This window comes from Emys orbicularis, chromosome 16, assembly GCF_028017835.1.
Source record: "Emys orbicularis isolate rEmyOrb1 chromosome 16, rEmyOrb1.hap1, whole genome shotgun sequence".
Lineage (NCBI taxonomy): Eukaryota > Metazoa > Chordata > Testudines > Emydidae > Emys > Emys orbicularis.
The window spans coordinates 26400010-26418209 of NC_088698.1; the positions used below are offsets into that span (position 1 = coordinate 26400010).

At 45.9% G+C, this 18200-nt stretch overlaps 1 protein-coding gene across 1 annotated transcript; it reads left to right on the forward strand.

The window, feature by feature from the left end:
- The first annotated feature begins 1900 nt into the window (after nt 1–1900).
- P2RX4 (purinergic receptor P2X 4) lies at nt 1901–17994 on the forward strand. Its single transcript, XM_065417871.1, has 12 exons — nt 1901–2040; nt 8141–8288; nt 9890–9961; nt 10116–10188; nt 11099–11195; nt 12194–12274; nt 12437–12578; nt 13602–13738; nt 15637–15730; nt 15839–15904; nt 15996–16091; nt 17021–17994. Exons 1-12 carry the CDS (start codon nt 1901–1903, stop codon nt 17051–17053), a joined length of 1179 nt encoding a protein of 392 aa, XP_065273943.1. The 3' UTR covers nt 17054–17994.
- The last annotated feature ends 206 nt before the right edge of the window (nt 17995–18200 follow it).

The window sequence follows — 18200 nt, forward strand, 5'->3', positions numbered from 1 at the left end:
CCATTAATAAATACAATGTTTAATCAATCCATAGCCGAGTGGAAGACTCTCTTTTAGTGATTTTGCAGTAGCATATACATTAAATCCCCAGCCAATCCCCTTCCCCTCTCTAATGCTTTGTTGGACTATTATGAAAATCATTATTATTGCTACCCATATTTCGAAAACCCCATCGCCATAGTATCTGGGCAGCCAAGTGTCAGAGCTCTTTGTCCTTAGCAAATCGTGGCCACTTTTAAAGCTCATAGAATCATAGAAGATTAGGGCTGGAAGAGACCTCAGGAGGTCATCTAGTCCTCATAGCTTGGTATCACACTGCAGTTCAATTGTTTGGAACATCTGATCAATTTTGTAGGAGAGAAAAAATACAGTAAAGGATTTGATCTAAGGGAAGAGATAAATGGTGAGCCAAGACATCTAGGGCACAGTTCTGTCCTCACTGTAAATGGGAGCGGAATTGGGGCCTTGCTAGATATATGTAACTACTGGGCCAGATTCTGCTCCCAGCAACCCTCTGACTTCAGTGTGCTGGCATAGGGTAGCTGTAGGGAGAATCTGACCCAGTGGGGGGTGGGGCGGGCGTTGTGTGTGTGTGCGCGCGCCAGAAGCCGTTATGTCTTGGCTGTTTAAAATTCCATCAGCAGCAGTTGAAAACTGAAGACACCACTCCATTAATCTTCTGGCCTGATTTTCTACAGTCACCTCCTCCCCCACTTACTCTTTAAACCTTTGATACTGCCCTGGTCATCTGACCCTAGTGTGTAGTGGGGTCCCCTTTGCCTTCATTGCGAGCTTCCCTTTTGCATCTATTTTCATGCTTGTGGTTGCTAAGCCCTCTGGGGGCTTCTAGTTGAGTCTTTTCTTGGGGTAGGAGGTGGCCATAACATGATACAAATTCCTCAGAAAAATTACCTGCACTAAAACACTGGTAGTACTCCCACCATCTGCCTAGCACAAGGGGAGGGCTAGTCCTGATGAGATTTTTGGGTTAAATAATAATAATAATTAGAAATTAAGGTCATATCCACCATATTGTGCAGGGTAGGCTCTATGGATGACGGGAGGATGATATCAAAGTCATCGCACAAGTGAAACCCAATTCGATTGAAAAGGAAATGATTTTTGTTCAGACGATGAGAACTCTGTTTTTGTTTGTTAATACAGCTACTTAACTCAAATGCTTGGGATTAAAGTTGTCTGTGTTAAATCAGTGTTGCCAACTTTCGTCATTTTGACGTGAGTCTCACCGTATTCAGTGTTTATCTAAACTCCCCAGCTGCTGGAACCCGAGGTTGAATGGAGAGATCAGCTTTCATGTTTTTTAAAAGTGCATTTCTAGCCCTTGTGGTTGTAGCGAAACGCTTGAAAACACGTAGTGCCCCCTAAAGGCTCAGAAGCCAGGGGGCAAATCAAGAGGACCCAAATTTTTTTTTTTTTTTTTTTTTTAAACTCATGATTGTTGAACATGAGATTGCTTGGCAAGCCATCTCTCTCCCCCTGCCTTCATTTAAAGGGCTGTGAACAGCGGCGCTGGAACAGTTTGTATCTGGGGGTGCTGAGAGTCACTGACCCAAACTGTAAACCCTGTACAACCACTTCCAGCCAGGGGGCGCAGCAGCCCCCCCTCCCGAGAGCCCCAGGATTAATGCACAACCACCACAACAGGATCCTGCCCCAGGGCAGCCGGGCGGGAATAGGTGGCCCAGAAACGCCCGCCGGGGGCTGGCCCGTGGCGGAGTTGCTCCAATAGGGGGTGCCCGCGCCCTGTCAATCCGGGGCCGGACAGCTGTGGGGGCGGCCGGGGGAGGGAGTTCCCGAGCCAGGGCTCGGCGTGTCCAGCAGCTGCCGAGCCTGAACCCGCGGCCGAGGGAGGTGCGGGCTGCAGCCCCCAGCCGGACTCATGGCCTCCGGGGCGTGCTGCGGGGCGCTCCGCGGCTTCCTCTTCGAGTACGACACCCCCCGCATCGTGCTGATCAAGAGCCGCAAAGTGGGGCTGGTGAACCGGGCGGTGCAGCTGGCCATCCTGGCCTACGTGATCGGGTGAGCGGGGCTGGGGGAAGCCGGCGGGTCCGCCCTGCAGAGCCCCTGCCCCGGGGCTGGCACGAGGAGCACCCCACCCCCCGGTGCGATCCGCCCCCCCTTGCAGGGACTTTCACTTTCATTTGTGTTGACGACGTTGGGAAAACAGCCCCCCCCCCCCATCCCAGCTGTGTTTTGCAAAGGGGATTCCGGGGAAGAGATCCCCCCCCCGCCTGATGGGGGGCTGCTGACTTAGCAGCGGGGGCGCAGTATTCTGGGTCCCCTGGCCAGGGATCAAGCAATGGCTAGCGGCAGTGGGCGCATGGGACAGGTGAAGTTGATACAGAGTTGTGTAATTACGTTTCTGCGTTCGTGTCTTCCACCCCTTTGCACTGGGAGTTGCCTGGGGCAGGGAGCGAGCTTGGCCTCTGCTTGTACTGCTCCTGATCAGGGTCTCTGGGCGGTGGTGTAATAGCACGGGAGCACCCCAGCGCTGCCTCCAAAATATTTGGACTCAATACTTCGGGTGCCAGGATGCGCAGCAACAAGGAAAGTGACCCTGCCCACAAGATAAAGGAAATATGCCTGGCAGGTAGGTTGTGGCACAGATGGCTCCGGATCCCTGTGTTGTAACTGACTCTAAATCAAACCAACTAAACTCTGGGATTCTAAGGCAAATGTAGGGATTTAGCCAGAAGGAAGATCTTGGTCTCTTTAGTTTCCTGTAGCAGGTAGGTATGTCTGCAGTGGAGGGCTCTTGCCTAGAGAACTTATCCTTGCTCAGCTTGTCTGTCACAACAGAGTTGGTGCCCTGAAGTTCCCCATTGTAAAGCTCACCTGATGGGTTGGGCCTTTGACCAAGTGATCTTACAAGCTCATGCAGATCCTGGAACTTAATGCTTACAGAGTTGTCATAGTAGCTAGTCGCCCAGGTCATCAATACTTGGGAAAACAGTTAATAAAAGAAAGTATCTTGACTTGAGTACTCAGCAGGGTCTGAAATATATTAAAACATGGAGTTCAGACTTCAGTGACTATCTTTTTGGGGCAGTTGTAAGTCCCAATAAATGAGGGACATAGCTGTTGTGGTTTTTATCCCCTAGAAAAAGTTCAAGGGAGTAAATACTAGGAACAGAAAAAGAATTATTTAGAGACCAAGGTTGGTTTTTTTTTTTTTTTTTGGGGTGTAATGGAGTGAAATCAAGCTAGGAAACTTAAGGTGAATATCAGGAATTACTAATAATAGTGACAGGTTTCAGAGTAGCAGCCGTGTTAGTCTGTATCCGCAAAAAGAACAGGAGTACTTGTGGCACCTTAGAGACTAACAAATTTATTAGAGCATAAGCTTTCGTGGGCTACAGCCCACTTCTTCGGATGCATATAGAGTGAAACATATTGAGGAGATATATATATACACACATACAGAGAGCATGAACAGGTGGGAGTTGTCTTACCAACTCTGAGAGGCCAATTAAGTAAGTGAAAAAAACTTTTGAAGTGATAATCAAGATAGCTCAGTACAGACAGTTTGATAAGAAGTGTGAGAATACTTACAAGGGGAGATAGATTCAATGTTTGTAATGGCTCAGCCATTCCCAGTCCTTATTCAATCCTGAGTTGATCGTATCTAGTTTGCATATCAATTCCAGCTCAGCAGTCTCTCCTTGGAGTCTGTTTTTGAAGTTTTTCTGTTGTAAGATAGCCACCCGCAGGTCTGTCATTGAATGACCAGACAGGTTAAAGTGTTCTCCCACTGGTTTTTGAGTATTATGATTCCTGATGTCAGATTTGTGTCCATTAATTCTTTGGCCAAACCGGACAGTCTCTACGCAAATGTACATGGCAGAGGGGCATTGCTGGCACATGATGGCATATATCACATTGGTAGATGTGCAGGTGAACGAGCCCCTGATGGTATGGCTGATGTGATTAGGCCCTGTGATGATGTCACTGGAATTGATATGCAAACTAGATACGATCAACTCAGGATTGAATAAGGACTGGGAATGGCTGAGCCATTACAAACATTGAATCTATCTCCCCTTGTAAGTATTCTCACACTTCTTATCAAACTGTACTGAGCTATCTTGATTATCACTTCAAAAGTTTTTTTCACTTACTTAATTGGCCTCTCAGAGTTGGTAAGACAACTCCCACCTGTTCATGCTCTCTGTATGTGTGTATATATATATCTCCTCAATATGTTTCACTCTATATGCATCCGAAGAAGTGGGCTGTAGCCCACGAAAGCTTATGCTCTAATAAATTTGTTAGTCTCTAAGGTGCCACAAGTACTCCTGTTCTTTTTAATAATAGTGAGTCTCACATGGACAGTGATGGAATCCCCTTTACTTAAAACTGGGCTAGATAAAGCATTTCAATATGCCACAGAGCCTTTTGCTACTGGATGGAGAGAATTAGACTAAATGTAATAGTTCTTACATATCTAATATCTGTTATGCTAATAGATTGAAAAATTCAGGGTCTTGTATTGAACTGCTGACACCTTATTTAGTTGTGACACTCTGAGAATCTTTCCCAGCCCTGAAGAAGAGCTCTGTGTAAGCTCAAAAGCTTGTCTCTGATCAGCAGAAGTTGGTCCAATAAAAGATATTGCCTCACCCACTTTGTCCCTCTGATATCCTGGGACCGACATGGCTACAACAACACTGCATACACCTTATGGAAACATCAGTGTCGTCTTAACTGGCTGTTCTATCATAGAATCTGCATTTCTCTCTGTCATCTGTTGTGAATTTTGGTCGTGTCACTTGACTGCTGTTGAAATAGCTGATATCACAAACAGAAAGATGGACATCAGATGATAACGAGAAATTTAACTTAATGCGGATGTCACAAGCCCTCAAAGGGGAGAAATAAGATATGTAATTGGAATGTCTTTTTAACAGTATTGCCTTAACTTCCATGGGGCACCAAAAGGTCTCTGGGTGACTTGACTGCATAACAGAGGAATGGTAAAGTGGCATTAATTTGTGACTTGGTTGGATTTTTCTGCTGGCAGCCTGATTCTCCTCTCTACCCAGTCTTATGTGTGTAATGCTATTGACTGTGCTGGAGTTACTCCTGATATGCGCTGGACTGGGTGAGAGGAGACCAGCCCGTTTCCATGCACAAGGAAAAACGCCGGTGCTGTCATCTCTGCTTTTTCTTACAAAAACTTGAGGTCATTTCTTACCTGGCTTCTTCCTATCTGGTTTCTCACTGTGCTCTTCTACTCTGAGATTTTTGGCTTGTTGTCAGCTCTTCGTTTACCACAGCTCAGTGGTTTTCTCCACAGCCATCCTCCCCAAAGTCCTTTCCCATCTGCCCACTAAATGTAAAGAGGCTGAGGTTTCTTTCCAATCTAGTTCCTTTTTCAGCTGAACAAATCTCCAAAAATAGAATGGAGAACCTAAGGCAATTAACTTAAGGGCCTGATCCAGTCCCATTAAAGCAAATGGAAAGACTCCCCTTGACTGTACTGGGAGTTCAACTGGAACCTAAGCTTGTTTGGCTATTGCTGGTGTTTCTGTCTTCTGAGATAAGGTAGCTCCTCTTCATGGATAGTGTCACGTCTAGTGCCAGCTCCCTTTAATGGGGCTGTCCTTAGCTGTCAAGGCTCAGACATCCAGGGAAGTCATCAGGTCTTTTGAAAGGATCTTAAACTGGATTTCCCTAAATAAGTGGCTCAGCCCCATAAGATGGCTTCCAAGTGACAGAGCAGAAACTCGCTAGAGAGAATGGCCTTGTGGCTGTTCCGAATTGTGGGATTTCCGAAGTGTTGTGAATGGAATGCCCCAAGCTGCTCTCAGGGGCTTGAATTTTCAATACCTGACTCGTAGGCTAAACTGTTGTGCAGGACAGAAGCATATCGGGCTGAGGGATAGCTGTCTGCCTTTTACAGTATGAGAGTCTTGGGAATTGGCACTAGAGGCTGGACCAGGAGATCACTGACCAGGATGATCTCATGTGTTTGTCTTCAATGTGGCTTGTTACTTGTAACTTCCTCCTCTCACATGTTTGAGACATTTCCTGTCCCCGAACTATCTTCATACTAGTCAGTAACAGTACTGCCAACCTCCAGTGCTCAAAAATCACGGGGGACCTCCCACAGATCATGAGATTGGTTTAGAAATAATGAAGTTTTTAAAACAACAATGTGGGCTCTTCATTTGCTTTCTGGGTTTTTTTAGCTCTTAGAGTTCATGGTTTCAAGCTTTTCTCTGTAATCATGAGGGCTAGACTTTTCTCTAGAATTTTGAGATTCTCAACACGAGTCCAGGAGCTGGGGTTTTAAGAAACTCCAAATATCCCAAGGCTAATGACAAACGTTGGCAACATTAAAATTCTCAAACTGCAAGAGAGATCAAATTTCCTGTTACCTTGATGTACTAAGGTAATGTCAGTATCAGGATGGATAAAAATCAATTTAAACAAAAAACCATCAAAAAAATTGGATTTTTTTTTTTATTTAAATCGGATTTTTTTTGATAAAATGCTTTTTGAGGAAAAAACCTATCTAAAGATAGATCCATTATAGCTCAAAGATATCTCATCATGGAATAGGGATTATAAATTCTAATTCTATAGTATGAGACAATATATTCATGTAATGTTTAAGAAAAGTCTTGTATATGAGTTCCAATAGTTCATGGATTAGGGATCCAGGCTTCTGTATAGATTATTTAGGTTAAACTTTCTATCTGCCCAATTGGACTCAGTGCTCAGTCTAGAAGATACCATCAGAGATGCTTAGTTTTGCCGTTCTCAAACTGTGGATTTGTGTATCCGGAGATAACATGCCTGTTAACAGCAAAAATGTTTTTAAATAAATAAATAATATATAGAGGGGAGAAAGAACAGACCTCAACCCTATTGTCCCTCTGCAAATTTGTGTACACAGAGTCAATCCCTTACCTCTCTCTAAAAGTGCAAAGTTTCAAAAAGTTCAGTGAATAGAAGATTGTTGGGGCAGAATAGATCTGGACAAGGAGAAGAAGTCTGGAGATAAATGTGAGAAGGGAGGGACAGGCAATAGAAACAAAATTGAAACTGTTTGAGCAACATATTCCAGAATGCACTTTTATGTAGAAATCCATGATTAAATCAAGTCTTCCTGACTAGTGATTTAAATCAAATCAAATCCACCCTGGTCAGTATTACTTTAAATGGCCTCCCTTAAGGAAAAATCTATGGGCCTGACTTTTCCACTGCCTCATGCATTCACGTACCCTGTGTGAGAGCATCTATGCATGTGTGAGTGATTTACCACTTGTATAAGTGGATGGAGAACTCTCAGTTGGTAGCAGTCCCGTTTTATACCCACTTTTCATGGTTGGAAACACAGCAAGGCCCAATACAGGGAGAACAGGCCCCTACATTGCCTGAATGGAGTTAATGGACTGGTCAAACCAGGTAGTGACATCTGTAGATGGTGGAGCAATAAAAGGTAAATGCAAGCTGCTCACTGGGGCTCTCCTAAAATAGATGATCCTGTCAGATAACAAAAGCACATGGGACCCATATGTATTGTCAGCCTGATTCTGCTCCCACCCTTACTGGTGTAAAGCAAGAGTAACTCCACTGATGTCACTATACCAGTGTGAGTAAGAGCTGAATGGGGGATGGGACTTGTCTAGATACAAAAGCCCACAAGTGTCTGCTGTTCTCTGCTTCAGTCTTTGCAGCTGATTCTCATTTGATGTTGTGAGTGTATCTGTCATTTCCACCTCAAATAATGCCTGGCGTCTGCCAGATCACCCTTCTCATTTCAGATCCTAGCCCTAAAACTTACCTGTGAAAACTTCCAGTGCAAACCCACTGCTGAAGGGATCCAATAGTTATATAATACCCCACAAAGCAGGTGACTGGGGGGATTACAGCGTCTTTCAGGTGTTTGAGAAGCATTAGTTAAGGCTGTCCTTCCAGGCGAAATGGGTCCCTATTAGCCCCATTTTACAGATGGGGGTGGGAGGGAAATGAGTCACATCTTAAGAGACTCTCCCAAAGTCATCTAAGGAACTAGAAATAGAACCCAGGCCTCCAGGCTCCCAGTCACACTGCTGGGATCTCGAAAGGTGTCTCAGTGCAGAAGCCATGATAAACTTTCCTTCTTTTGCAGCTGGGTCTTTGTGTGGGAAAAGGGCTACCAGGAAACCGACTCTGTGGTCAGTTCTGTTACCACCAAGGTGAAGGGAATAACCATGACAAACACTTCGGAGTTGGGACTCCGGGTCTGGGATGTGGCTGATTATGTTATTCCACCTCAGGTATGGGCTTTTCTGGCACAGTTTGATAGGGCTTTGCCAACAAACAGACGTCTCTCGCAGACAGGTGTTCAACTCTGGAACGCCCGTTCTCTGTGGCTGCAGCAAAACTACTGGTCTGAAAAAGGCATGTGGCTATTAGCCTGGTTTCCAGAGGCACTAAACATCTGCAACTCCCACTGACTTCATCAGGGTTTAAGAGTGCTCAGCACTACTGTGTCTTGAGCATGAAGCTTGTCTGTTTGTATGTATCCAGCCTCTGGATAAAGCTGCAGTAATGACCCAGGTATTCTCTCCTACTTCTGTATTGCTTTGTTTGTTTAAAAGCCAATAGACCAAAGTTAAACACTGTATTCTCTCAGGCTCAATGGTCCTAACAGTTCTCAAATAACCTGATCCGGAACTAAACAGGAACTGTTGGAAGTTACTGATTGACAGAGGAGAGCCTGCTGCCATTTTGATACTTGTATGTTCTGAGTGAGCAGTACTTGGCCTTCAACCCTCCCTGGACACCTATAGCCTGCCAGCCTTTGAATGACTCTGTCCACAGCAAACCTGGTGGAGAAGTGCCAGAGCCTTCTTAGTGGGAACTTGCCAATTAAGTAATTAAGACTAGTTTGCTGGTGCATGAACAAGGAAAAGCATCTGAGCCTGTTGGGCTTGTGCCCTAAAGAAATGCAGGTGGGAGATCAGTGCCTGCAGGTGGAAAAGTACAAAAGCACTAAGGCTGGAACAGGCTCCACATTAAGAGATTAAAAACGTAAGCTCTGATCATGCCAGCTAATCCATGCAGTTGGGAGCTTTCTATCTGCACCGGACCTATTGAAATCAATGGTGCTCCATTCAGGAGCATTGTGCCTGTGTGGATCAGCTTGCAGGACTGAGTGGTCCTCTTTGCACACTCGTATGAAAACCCCAGCATGTTCTAGCAGTAGCTGCCTCTGGCCATGTCACAGATCTACATACTAATGTTAACGTCCCTCAAGGTGTTCAGCCTGGTGCTAAACTAATATCTAGGGCAGTGGTTCTCAACCTGTTTACCATTGCTGGCCGCTTATGCAGCTTTCTATGTGTTATGTGGGCCGCATCCAAATAATATATATACACTACCTGTATGGCCCTGAGGATGTCACATGAGCTGCAACTGTGTGCTGATTGGGCTGCAAGCAGCCCATGGGCCACAGGTTGAGAACCACTGATCAAGGGTGACCTGTCATCTCCTTGTTTCATTACACCTGACTTGAGCTGTTGCTTCAACTGCTGGGAGCCTTGTCTGTGCCAGTGCCACCCCACTAGAGCTGCACCATTGGAGAGTTTTATGGAGGGGTCCTTCACTTTCATAGTGTGGATTCAGCGAACCTCTGGACAGAGCACAGTAGAAAGGGTTATACTCCTTCAGGACTGTTCTGTCCTAAGGAATGAGGATTCTTCAAGTGATGCCTGAGACACCCTATTACAATAGCAGTGCGTGTGCTCTCCAAACACTGGCTTTCTACAGCGCCACCTGAGAACCTGTCAATGCAGATCAAGTGAGGCTCTTGCTTTCCAGAGCATCGCTGCTTAGAACTAACCCATACATCTCATTGATTGTCTTGCCTATTCAGGGGGAGAATACGTTATTCATCATGACAAACCTGATAATCACACTGAATCAGACACAAGGCTATTGTCCTGAGGTAGGTACGGTATCTGGCAGTCTCCTTTATACTTTATCTCCAGAAGAGTCTAATCCTTAACTGGGAGGAGTAACTCCCATCTCGTGGCGGGGAGGGAAGGGGGGAGGGTGGCGAGTCATCTTTGTGACTTATAGTAACAATTCTTCCCCTCTAGCTTCCAGATAAGACAACTGTGTGTAATTCCAGTAAGGACTGTACTGCAGGATACATAGGCACTCACAGCAATGGTATGAAACCAATGTACACTGTATTGGGACACCTAAGAGGTTGTGTTGTCACTAGTACAGGAGGGGAAGCAGCGTTTCGTCCGATTACCTTGGCTTTTATTCTGTAAGCAAAGTGTGATACAACTTTAGACGAGAGGCCTCACAAAAGGGAGCACAAAGGGATAACTGTTCTAGTACCACATGAAAATAGAAACGTTACTGATCTGAACTCCATAAAGTGAAGTTTATTGGCAGCTGTAAACCTCTGCTGTGCTAGTCATTCCCCTCTGGTCAGGTTAGATTTCCTTATGCACAGCCTTTCCTTTCAGAAGTCAGCATCCACTTACCAGGTTAACAAGATCTGTTTAAATGGCGGGAAGTTATAACGCTTCATGTCCCATGTAAACAGTAAAATACCCTGGAATTTGCTTCTAGCCCTTCAATTTCAGTGTATCAGACTGATGTTCTTAAATGGCACCATAATTAATCAGACTCTTCCCATTATGGGCTGGGATGGAGACATGACTGGTGGTTTTGGGTTGGCCCTCTCACGATTTTGGCAGAGTTTCTCAAGGGCAGTATTGAGGTTTCCAGGTTAGACATACCATAGGAACAAGCTGTTACCAGATTCTCACCAAGTGGCAAAGAAGCCAGTTTTCCTGCTGACTCTTTAGAGGCCACCCACTGCTAATGTTAACCCCGCTGCGGTGGGCGTTAGCCCTCCCCTAACAGGCAGGTTTACACTGGTGCTATCCCTAACTAGTATAGTTACCAGGGGGTTCTGTTGTTGAACTTTCCCTGTGATGTGGGGATAACCTATCCAGCCTGTTAGCGCCTTACAGGGTGATGAGGTTGTGTGTCAGAGCCTGTGTGAATGTTGCCATGCTGTTCTCGATGCCCAGGTATTAACTCTGTTCCCATGTCCTTCCAGGAGTCCAGACTGGGAAGTGTAGGGAATACTCCACCTCTGTCAAAACCTGTGAGATCTATGCTTGGTGTCCCGTGGAGAATGACACACGTTTACCTAAGTGAGTGCTGTCTATTGCCACATTCTATTTACCACTGATGGGCGGGCTGGCGGCCCGTGCAGTCTTGAACCGGAGGGGTGGTCTCTGGCCAGTGGCTCTTACTGTGTGGTCCAATAATGGAAGTTTGAAAACCATGGCCAAAGGAGGCTTTGGTGCACTTGTAGCAGGAATCGGGGAGAGCTGAGAGCAGTCACTGCCTACTGAAAAGAATTGTCAGATAAGCCCTGCGGCATCTCGGAACTGCATGGCAGCTGGTGTCACCTGCCGGCACAGTGGGCTGCTTCCTCAAGGTGGATGAGTAACATGGAAAGCAATGGCTGACGCTAACTTCCAGCCGGGTGGCAATACAAGCCAGAGGTGTGAGTCCCGGCTGGCATCGGAGGTAGTGTGCTAAAGAGAATAGCGTAGCTTGGGAAGCAGTGGGACCATTCTAGCTGCCCTGAGTACAAACCCGCTGAGACCTCGTAGGTACCTATTTGGGGGCTGCTAGCACATGGTACTGCGGCTACTGTACCGTTTGAGCGTACTAGTCGATGAGAGCTAGCGCAGTACGTCCACTCGAGTGGGGAGTCACACTCCTAGCTCATAAGTGTGGACGTAGCCTTAGTTGCGTACTGGCCACTTCCCAGTTTTAGATTACAGGAACTGTCCAGTGCACTCTTCTACCACAACATAAATCTAATACTAATACATCCCCCTATGTAGACTAAGGAGTCTAATCCAGTGCTGCTAGAAAAGTAAACCAGGAGTCAAACTCGTGACGACTATGATCCCCTATTTCACTCCCACTCCCTCTGTCTAGCTTTATAACGTGCACACTGCTATAGGAGCTTTGGGCAAGTGCCTTCACTCCTCTATCTCAATTTACCCACCAGTAAGGTAGGTGTAACTTACCTGCCTTACAAGGGTGTTGGATAACTGGCTTCACAAAGTGCTCTGAGATGCTGTGTATGGACACTGCAAAGGTGAATGTTTTTAATCTTCCAATTGTTTCATAGGCCGGCTTTCCTAAAGGATGCTGAGAACTTCACCATTTTGGTGAAGAACAATATCTGGTATCCCAAATTCAACTTCACCAGGTAAGTATCCCATAGAGGTGCTAGTGTGATCACTGGGGCTAGTACTTCTCTGCTGAACAGGGTGTTGAGAAGCTCGGTGAGCTGCGGGCTGGGATGGAGGAGGATGTGCAGGAGCACAGGGCTGCTGTAACACATCTTGTCTCTTCTTTCGTGCCGCTTCAGGCGAAATATTCTGCCCTCTATCAGTACCACTTACCTCAAGACCTGCATTTACGACCCTAAAACGGATCCCTTCTGCCCAATCTTCCGAGTCCATCGAATAGTTGAAGCTGCAGGACAGAATTTTCAAGAGATGGCTGTTGAGGTATGTGGAAATTCTGTCCTCACTTAGGCCAGATCCACACTATAAACTTACATGGGCATGTCACTCAGTTATCCACCCCCTTGAGCGACAGTTATACTGACCTGACCCCCGGGGGCGACAGCGCTCTGTCGACGGCAGGGCTTCTCCCCCTTACATAGCTACCACCTCTCTCAGAGGTGGATTAACTACGCCGACGGGAGAAAGTGCTACAGCGTTTGAAGTATAGACCTGCCCTTTCGTGTTTGTTCAATGAAAGGACGCAACAAAGGAACAGGAGCTATTGTTACGCAGCCTCTTCAACTGCCTCAGAACGTAATACTTGCTCGTGCTGGCAGCCATCTAACAAGTAGCAAAACGACTGCTAGTTAGAAGGCTTTTTTTTTTTCCCCAGGGCCATAGGGAATATTTTAACTTTACTTTGTAAATATTTAACTTCCCTTCTGTTTGTCTTGCGTGGCACTCGTGAAAACGCTTATGCAGTATTATGAACAGGGGCTCATTCAGTATAGGTGAAGTAAAGCTGGTAAACAATTCAGCTGGGGTCTGGGACTGTGCACCACTTACAGTGGAAAGGGTTTGTGTGTCTGAGACCGTTCTAAAGTCTTGCGTTTTCAGTGAAAGACACCATGTGTAAGTAGTTTTTGGTTGGTTGGTTTGTTTTAATAAACTGGATCCTGGTTTCTCTTGCTGATATATTTTTTTTTTTTTTTTTTTTTTTTTTTAATGGGCTGGAAAGTAACAGCTTGTTCTATGGGTAGGAAGTTGGGGGACACGCCACGCACATCACCCCTGAATTACAAGTTTCACATTGGCAAATGTGTGAGCTTAAGTCTAGTGGGGTATCTGCAGTGGGATGAGAAGCAAATCTTGATGTGTACCTCGAAACCAGATATGCTCTTCTCTAAACTAGCGTGTCCAGGTCAACGTGAAGAAATCCCTTTGACAGGTTGGCCAGCAATTTTAAGCTACCCCCTCTGATGCATTTGCTCTGTGTGCGCCTTTTTGTTTGTTTGTGCTGTGCAGGGTGGAGTAATGGGGGTGCAGATCAACTGGAACTGTGACCTTGACAAATCTGCTTCTTACTGTGTGCCAAAATACACCTTCCGTCGCCTTGACAACAAGGATTCTGACCACACAGTCTCACCTGGATATAATTTCAGGTACACGGTTGAGTAGCGGAGTCTGCGGTGTCATTCTGGCTCACTCCACATTATTAGTACAACTACGGGGGTTCTTGGGAACCAGGTTGTGATGCTCTTTCTGCCCCAGTTCATGTCGTGATCTAGCTACCAAAAACCAATTTGTCTTATGACCACCGAAGAGTCCCCCTTACCGTGGACCAGATCCTCAGCTGCTATAACTCATTGTAGCAATGCTGAGGTCAGTGGAGATACGGTGACTTAAGTGGCTGGGTCAGAGCCTCAGCTTAACATGCACTGAATCATGGCTGTAGCAGTGCAGCCTATGAAAATCTGGGCAGCCCTCCCATCATGTTTCATAGGAGGATAGAGTGCCCAGAGGATCTGCACGTGGGGCAATGAACTCTGGCGTCCCCTATTGTTTAGAGTTTGGGTGCAGGGAGAACTAGTCCACTGCACTATGTAGGTACAGCTAGATGATAGTGTTTCACTCTGGTTACAAGATGACAACTACTAGAAGCACTTAACCAATATAGCTCTACCACTCTGCTGGCAAAGCACTCCTAGTGTGGCTGCAACTGGGAGAGCTCATGATGAGAAAAACTGTGGCTTGCTTCAGCTGCTTCTCCCTCCATTTTGCCAGTGTAGCTGCGTCTACAGCAGGGATGTTTAGCAGTACAGCTGTATCCGGGAGATCACAGCCCTAGACCTGGCTGGAGGGCCAGCTTAAACCACCGGCAAGAGCAATGTCTGGCTGTCTACTGTGGTTACAGCACTAACCATAATGTGTGCTGGCTCAAGTTGTGTCCACTATGTCACTAAGGTTACAAAACACTCCAGCTAGCGTAGAGGGCATATCTGATAGAACTTGAAAATTTGTGAATCTTAAATTCTGGCAGAAGGTCGACTGCCTAAAGACTATGATGTGACAGCCCGAAGGCTAAGACTCTTTATGTAAACAGAAGACAGTGTTTCATCCAAAGTCTGTCACGGGAGGCTGCTTTGCTGTGGAAAGCTGATAGGGTTTGTTCACACTTATCCTAAAAAGCCTGCAGGCCTCTATGTCTAGCAAACTCCAAATGCTGTCAAGACCTATTACACTAGCCTATTTGATTAGAACAGGCTGGTCCAACTATGCAGAGCGTAAACTGCTTCTAGACTTGGCCATTGACACTTACCATTGTGTGTGCTTATTATGGAAAAAACGTGTAGCCAAATAGCAGTCATTCCTCTTCTCTTCCGTCCTTTCTTCTCTTTCCACTTGAAGCAGCAAATCACATGGCACAGTAAGTCTGATCTCCCTCTTTCTCCCCTATTAAATGTCTGCATGCAAGTAGTGTTGCTTGAGCTAAGAAAATGACTTCTGTGGATGCAACCTTGTAGCTCCAAGTACTGTCACTAAGCAAGTCTCATTCAAGTCTGAAGTACTATCTGTTCCCTTTAGCAAACCACATACCTGCAAAAATCCTCTGTACCTCCCACATCAGACTGTATATAGCTTGGTGGATCCTTTGGGTGGCTCTGCTATAAATCTGTAAACTAAAACCCTCTTGATATTTTCACTCGCACTTTGTCCTGTTGGAAACTAAATTACTCATCTGAAATGCTCTGACTGCACCAAGAGGTATCCAAGGTTGGTTATAAAGAGCACTCACGTGGATTTCCCCTCTTCCACTCCTCCCCTGCCTGTGCTTCAGAACTCTTCCAAACCCAGGTCTTCTAATCTAGCCACTAACTACTTCTGTCTAAGGCTCTCTCGACTTCTCCTTGATGGATATTGCATGGCATGTGTAATTGTAATAATACAAGCTCATCCGTTCATTGGCCAGTATGAGTAAAATAATGGCAACAGTGGGATCGGGGTGGAACAGAAAGTAACCCCTAATTTTTTTAAAGTCTCTAAAACACTTGTTCTTCAGGTTTGCAAAATACTACAAGGACGCAAGTGGCACTGACTCGCGGACACTAATTAAGGCTTACGGCATCCGTTTTGATATCATGGTGTTTGGAAAGGTAGCTCTTTGTTTCTTGAGCAGTCTCATGGTTGACTCCTTTATTCACTTCTAAATGTTTTCAGAGTCTGCAAAAATGCTTATAACTGTCACTCTGTGTCTCTGTTAGGCAGGAAAATTTGATATAATTCCTACAATGATTAACATTGGCTCTGGGCTAGCACTGTTTGGAGTGGTAAGTTACATTGTCTTTACTGAGAGATTTTTAAACTAATATCTGTTTGCCTTGAAGTAAGAACAGTTACAAGATCTTTGATCTCAACTAGGCAACAGTCCTGTGTGACATCGTGGTTCTGTACTTCATGAAGAAGAGATATTACTACAGAGAGAAGAAATACAAATACGTAGAAGATTATGAACTGGTAAGCAGCATGGCTGTGTGTGGTTAGTCATCGTTGCAGCCAAGTTCACCCCCGTCCTCCCCCCCCCCCCCCCCCCCGACATTGTGGCTTGTCCATGAATACATGGAAATGATTATCTGCAGCCAGATGACCACTAAGTTAGCTCTATCCAGATCCCAAATGCAGAGTTTCATAGATGAGGGGGTGGAGAAGGACAGGACTTTTCAAAGGGGCCAATTTTATTTATTGGTGGAACCCAAGACCCTAGGAACCAGTGTCTGTCCTCCATGAAACATCTTGTTCCTGATGCAGGGATGGGAGAAATTTCAACCTGCTCTCACTGTATTTCAGTCCTGACCTGTAACCCCAGCACCTGCCTCTTGTGAGCCGAAGATGTTGGGATAAAGACTAATACTCATCTTCCCCAAACCTTTCCACTGGTGACCTAAGTGTGATCCTGCTCTGAAAAGTGACTTTTAAAAAAAAAGTTATTCCTGTTGATCTGAATTCACAGGTCAAAGTGTCTGTTTGTAACTGACATTAGCTTCCTAACTGCCAGCACCATAAACAATTCTGGGATCTAGATGTGAGGCTGGGCTGTTCCTAGTATCTCTTGGAGAATAGAGTGTCTGCCCTCTGCTGCCTCCTTGGCTTCAACAGGACTTCACCCAAGCTGCTGAGGGCAGGATTTTTGCCCTGCAGCTGAAATTTGGTTGGAAATGCTTATGCGTGAGCTGGACTCACCTGTGAAAAGCCACAAATTAATTATCTAATACACACAGGGAGCAGATTTCTTGTGGGAAGGTTCCTTTTTTGGCTGACTAGATCAAGGCAGGATTCCAATGCTGGTCTCCAGGAGTGAGCTGCTAGTGCACTACCCTAAACTAGGGTCTGCCCATTTTGCCCTCCCTGTAAGTGTGATGATGGTCTACCCTCTGTCCTTTTTAAAGGGACCCAGTGAGACCTATGGAACACAATCATGACAGCGGTGGTGCGGCAGCATCAACTGCCCAACATGAAGAGCTGCTGTGAATGTTATTCTGCTTCATGGAGAGACAGTAAGATGATGGTGCTGCAGGCTTCCCTTCCTGGAACTGGGTTAATCAATCTGCGTTCTCAAAGTGGAAAGAGAAACCTCCCTCATTACTTTAGGGCTGACAAACAGTGCATTCTTGTTCCCTGTCACTGACAAACTAGGGAAAGTTCTGAAGTTACTAGTTGTTCGAATTCTGGCCACGGTAAACAAATGTATGCCAAACTTTCATGGAAAGCATCTCAAGATAAGTAACAGTGGAGTAAGTCTCCCCTTCCCCCTTACTTCCTGTATCCCCATATCCTCTAGAAAGCCCCCTGGAGGGGCCAGCCACCCAAAGCCTACCTCTTTGCTAGAGGCTTAGGCAGTTGGGCCAGGATGAGTGTTGAGATGAGTGACATCAAGGGAGGGCAGCTACCCTTCCCCTACTTAAGGTTACTTGGTGGTGGGAGAGCCAGGCCCCTCTTAAGAGGTGAGATCCCTTCCCCAGCTGTGGTGAACCTGGTGGCTAATCTTCCCCCTCAGGGCTGGAGAGCATCTAGCTACAGCATGATGGCAATAAAATGTATTTCCTTAATGTGAGGGCAAGTCAACAGCTAACCTGCAGGTTACCCCTCATGTATCTGATCTTCAGGAGCCCAGAGTCAGAGATGAAGTGCTCTCTAGGTCTCCTGCATTTGAGTAAGTGGCTGATGCATTTATAAAGAGGCTGCTGCTTTTCTGGTCCTCTTAAAATTCAGTGTTTGTAATGAAGGGAAAAGATGACAACGGTGATAGCACTTCACAATGAGTGGAGATGCCCATATTCCAAACCCACAAATTAACTATATTGAATACACTTTCTTCTAAGTGATTTGATATAAGAGGAGAATCCATTCTATAGTGAACCAATAAAGCCCTTGCAAAGGTAAAGCATGCTCTCTTTTCTTAGAAATGCTGCAGCTGGTGAGGTCAGGGCAGAGCTGAAGTGTTCTCACCAGCTACTGACACTGTTGGAAAAGCGCTTTTCCTATGTTGGTGCTAGGGCAGAGGTGTACACAGCCTAGAGGAGGGAGCAGACTCTGACCACTCCAGCTGTGAACCAAACTCGCCCTTCC

What these genes read in the sequence shown, in the direction of transcription:
- P2RX4 (XM_065417871.1), top strand. Translation starts at nt 1,901, where the DNA reads ATGGCCTCCGGGGCGTGCTGCGGGGCGCTCCGCGGCTTCCTCTTCGAG. An exon ending in CACAAGGCTATTGTCCTGAG is followed by an intron (nt 9,962 to 10,115) that starts GTAGGTACGGTA and finishes CTTCCCCTCTAG; the next exon opens with CTTCCAGATAAGACAACTGT. An exon ending in AATGACACACGTTTACCTAA is followed by an intron (nt 11,196 to 12,193) that starts GTGAGTGCTGTC and finishes ATTGTTTCATAG; the next exon opens with GCCGGCTTTCCTAAAGGATG.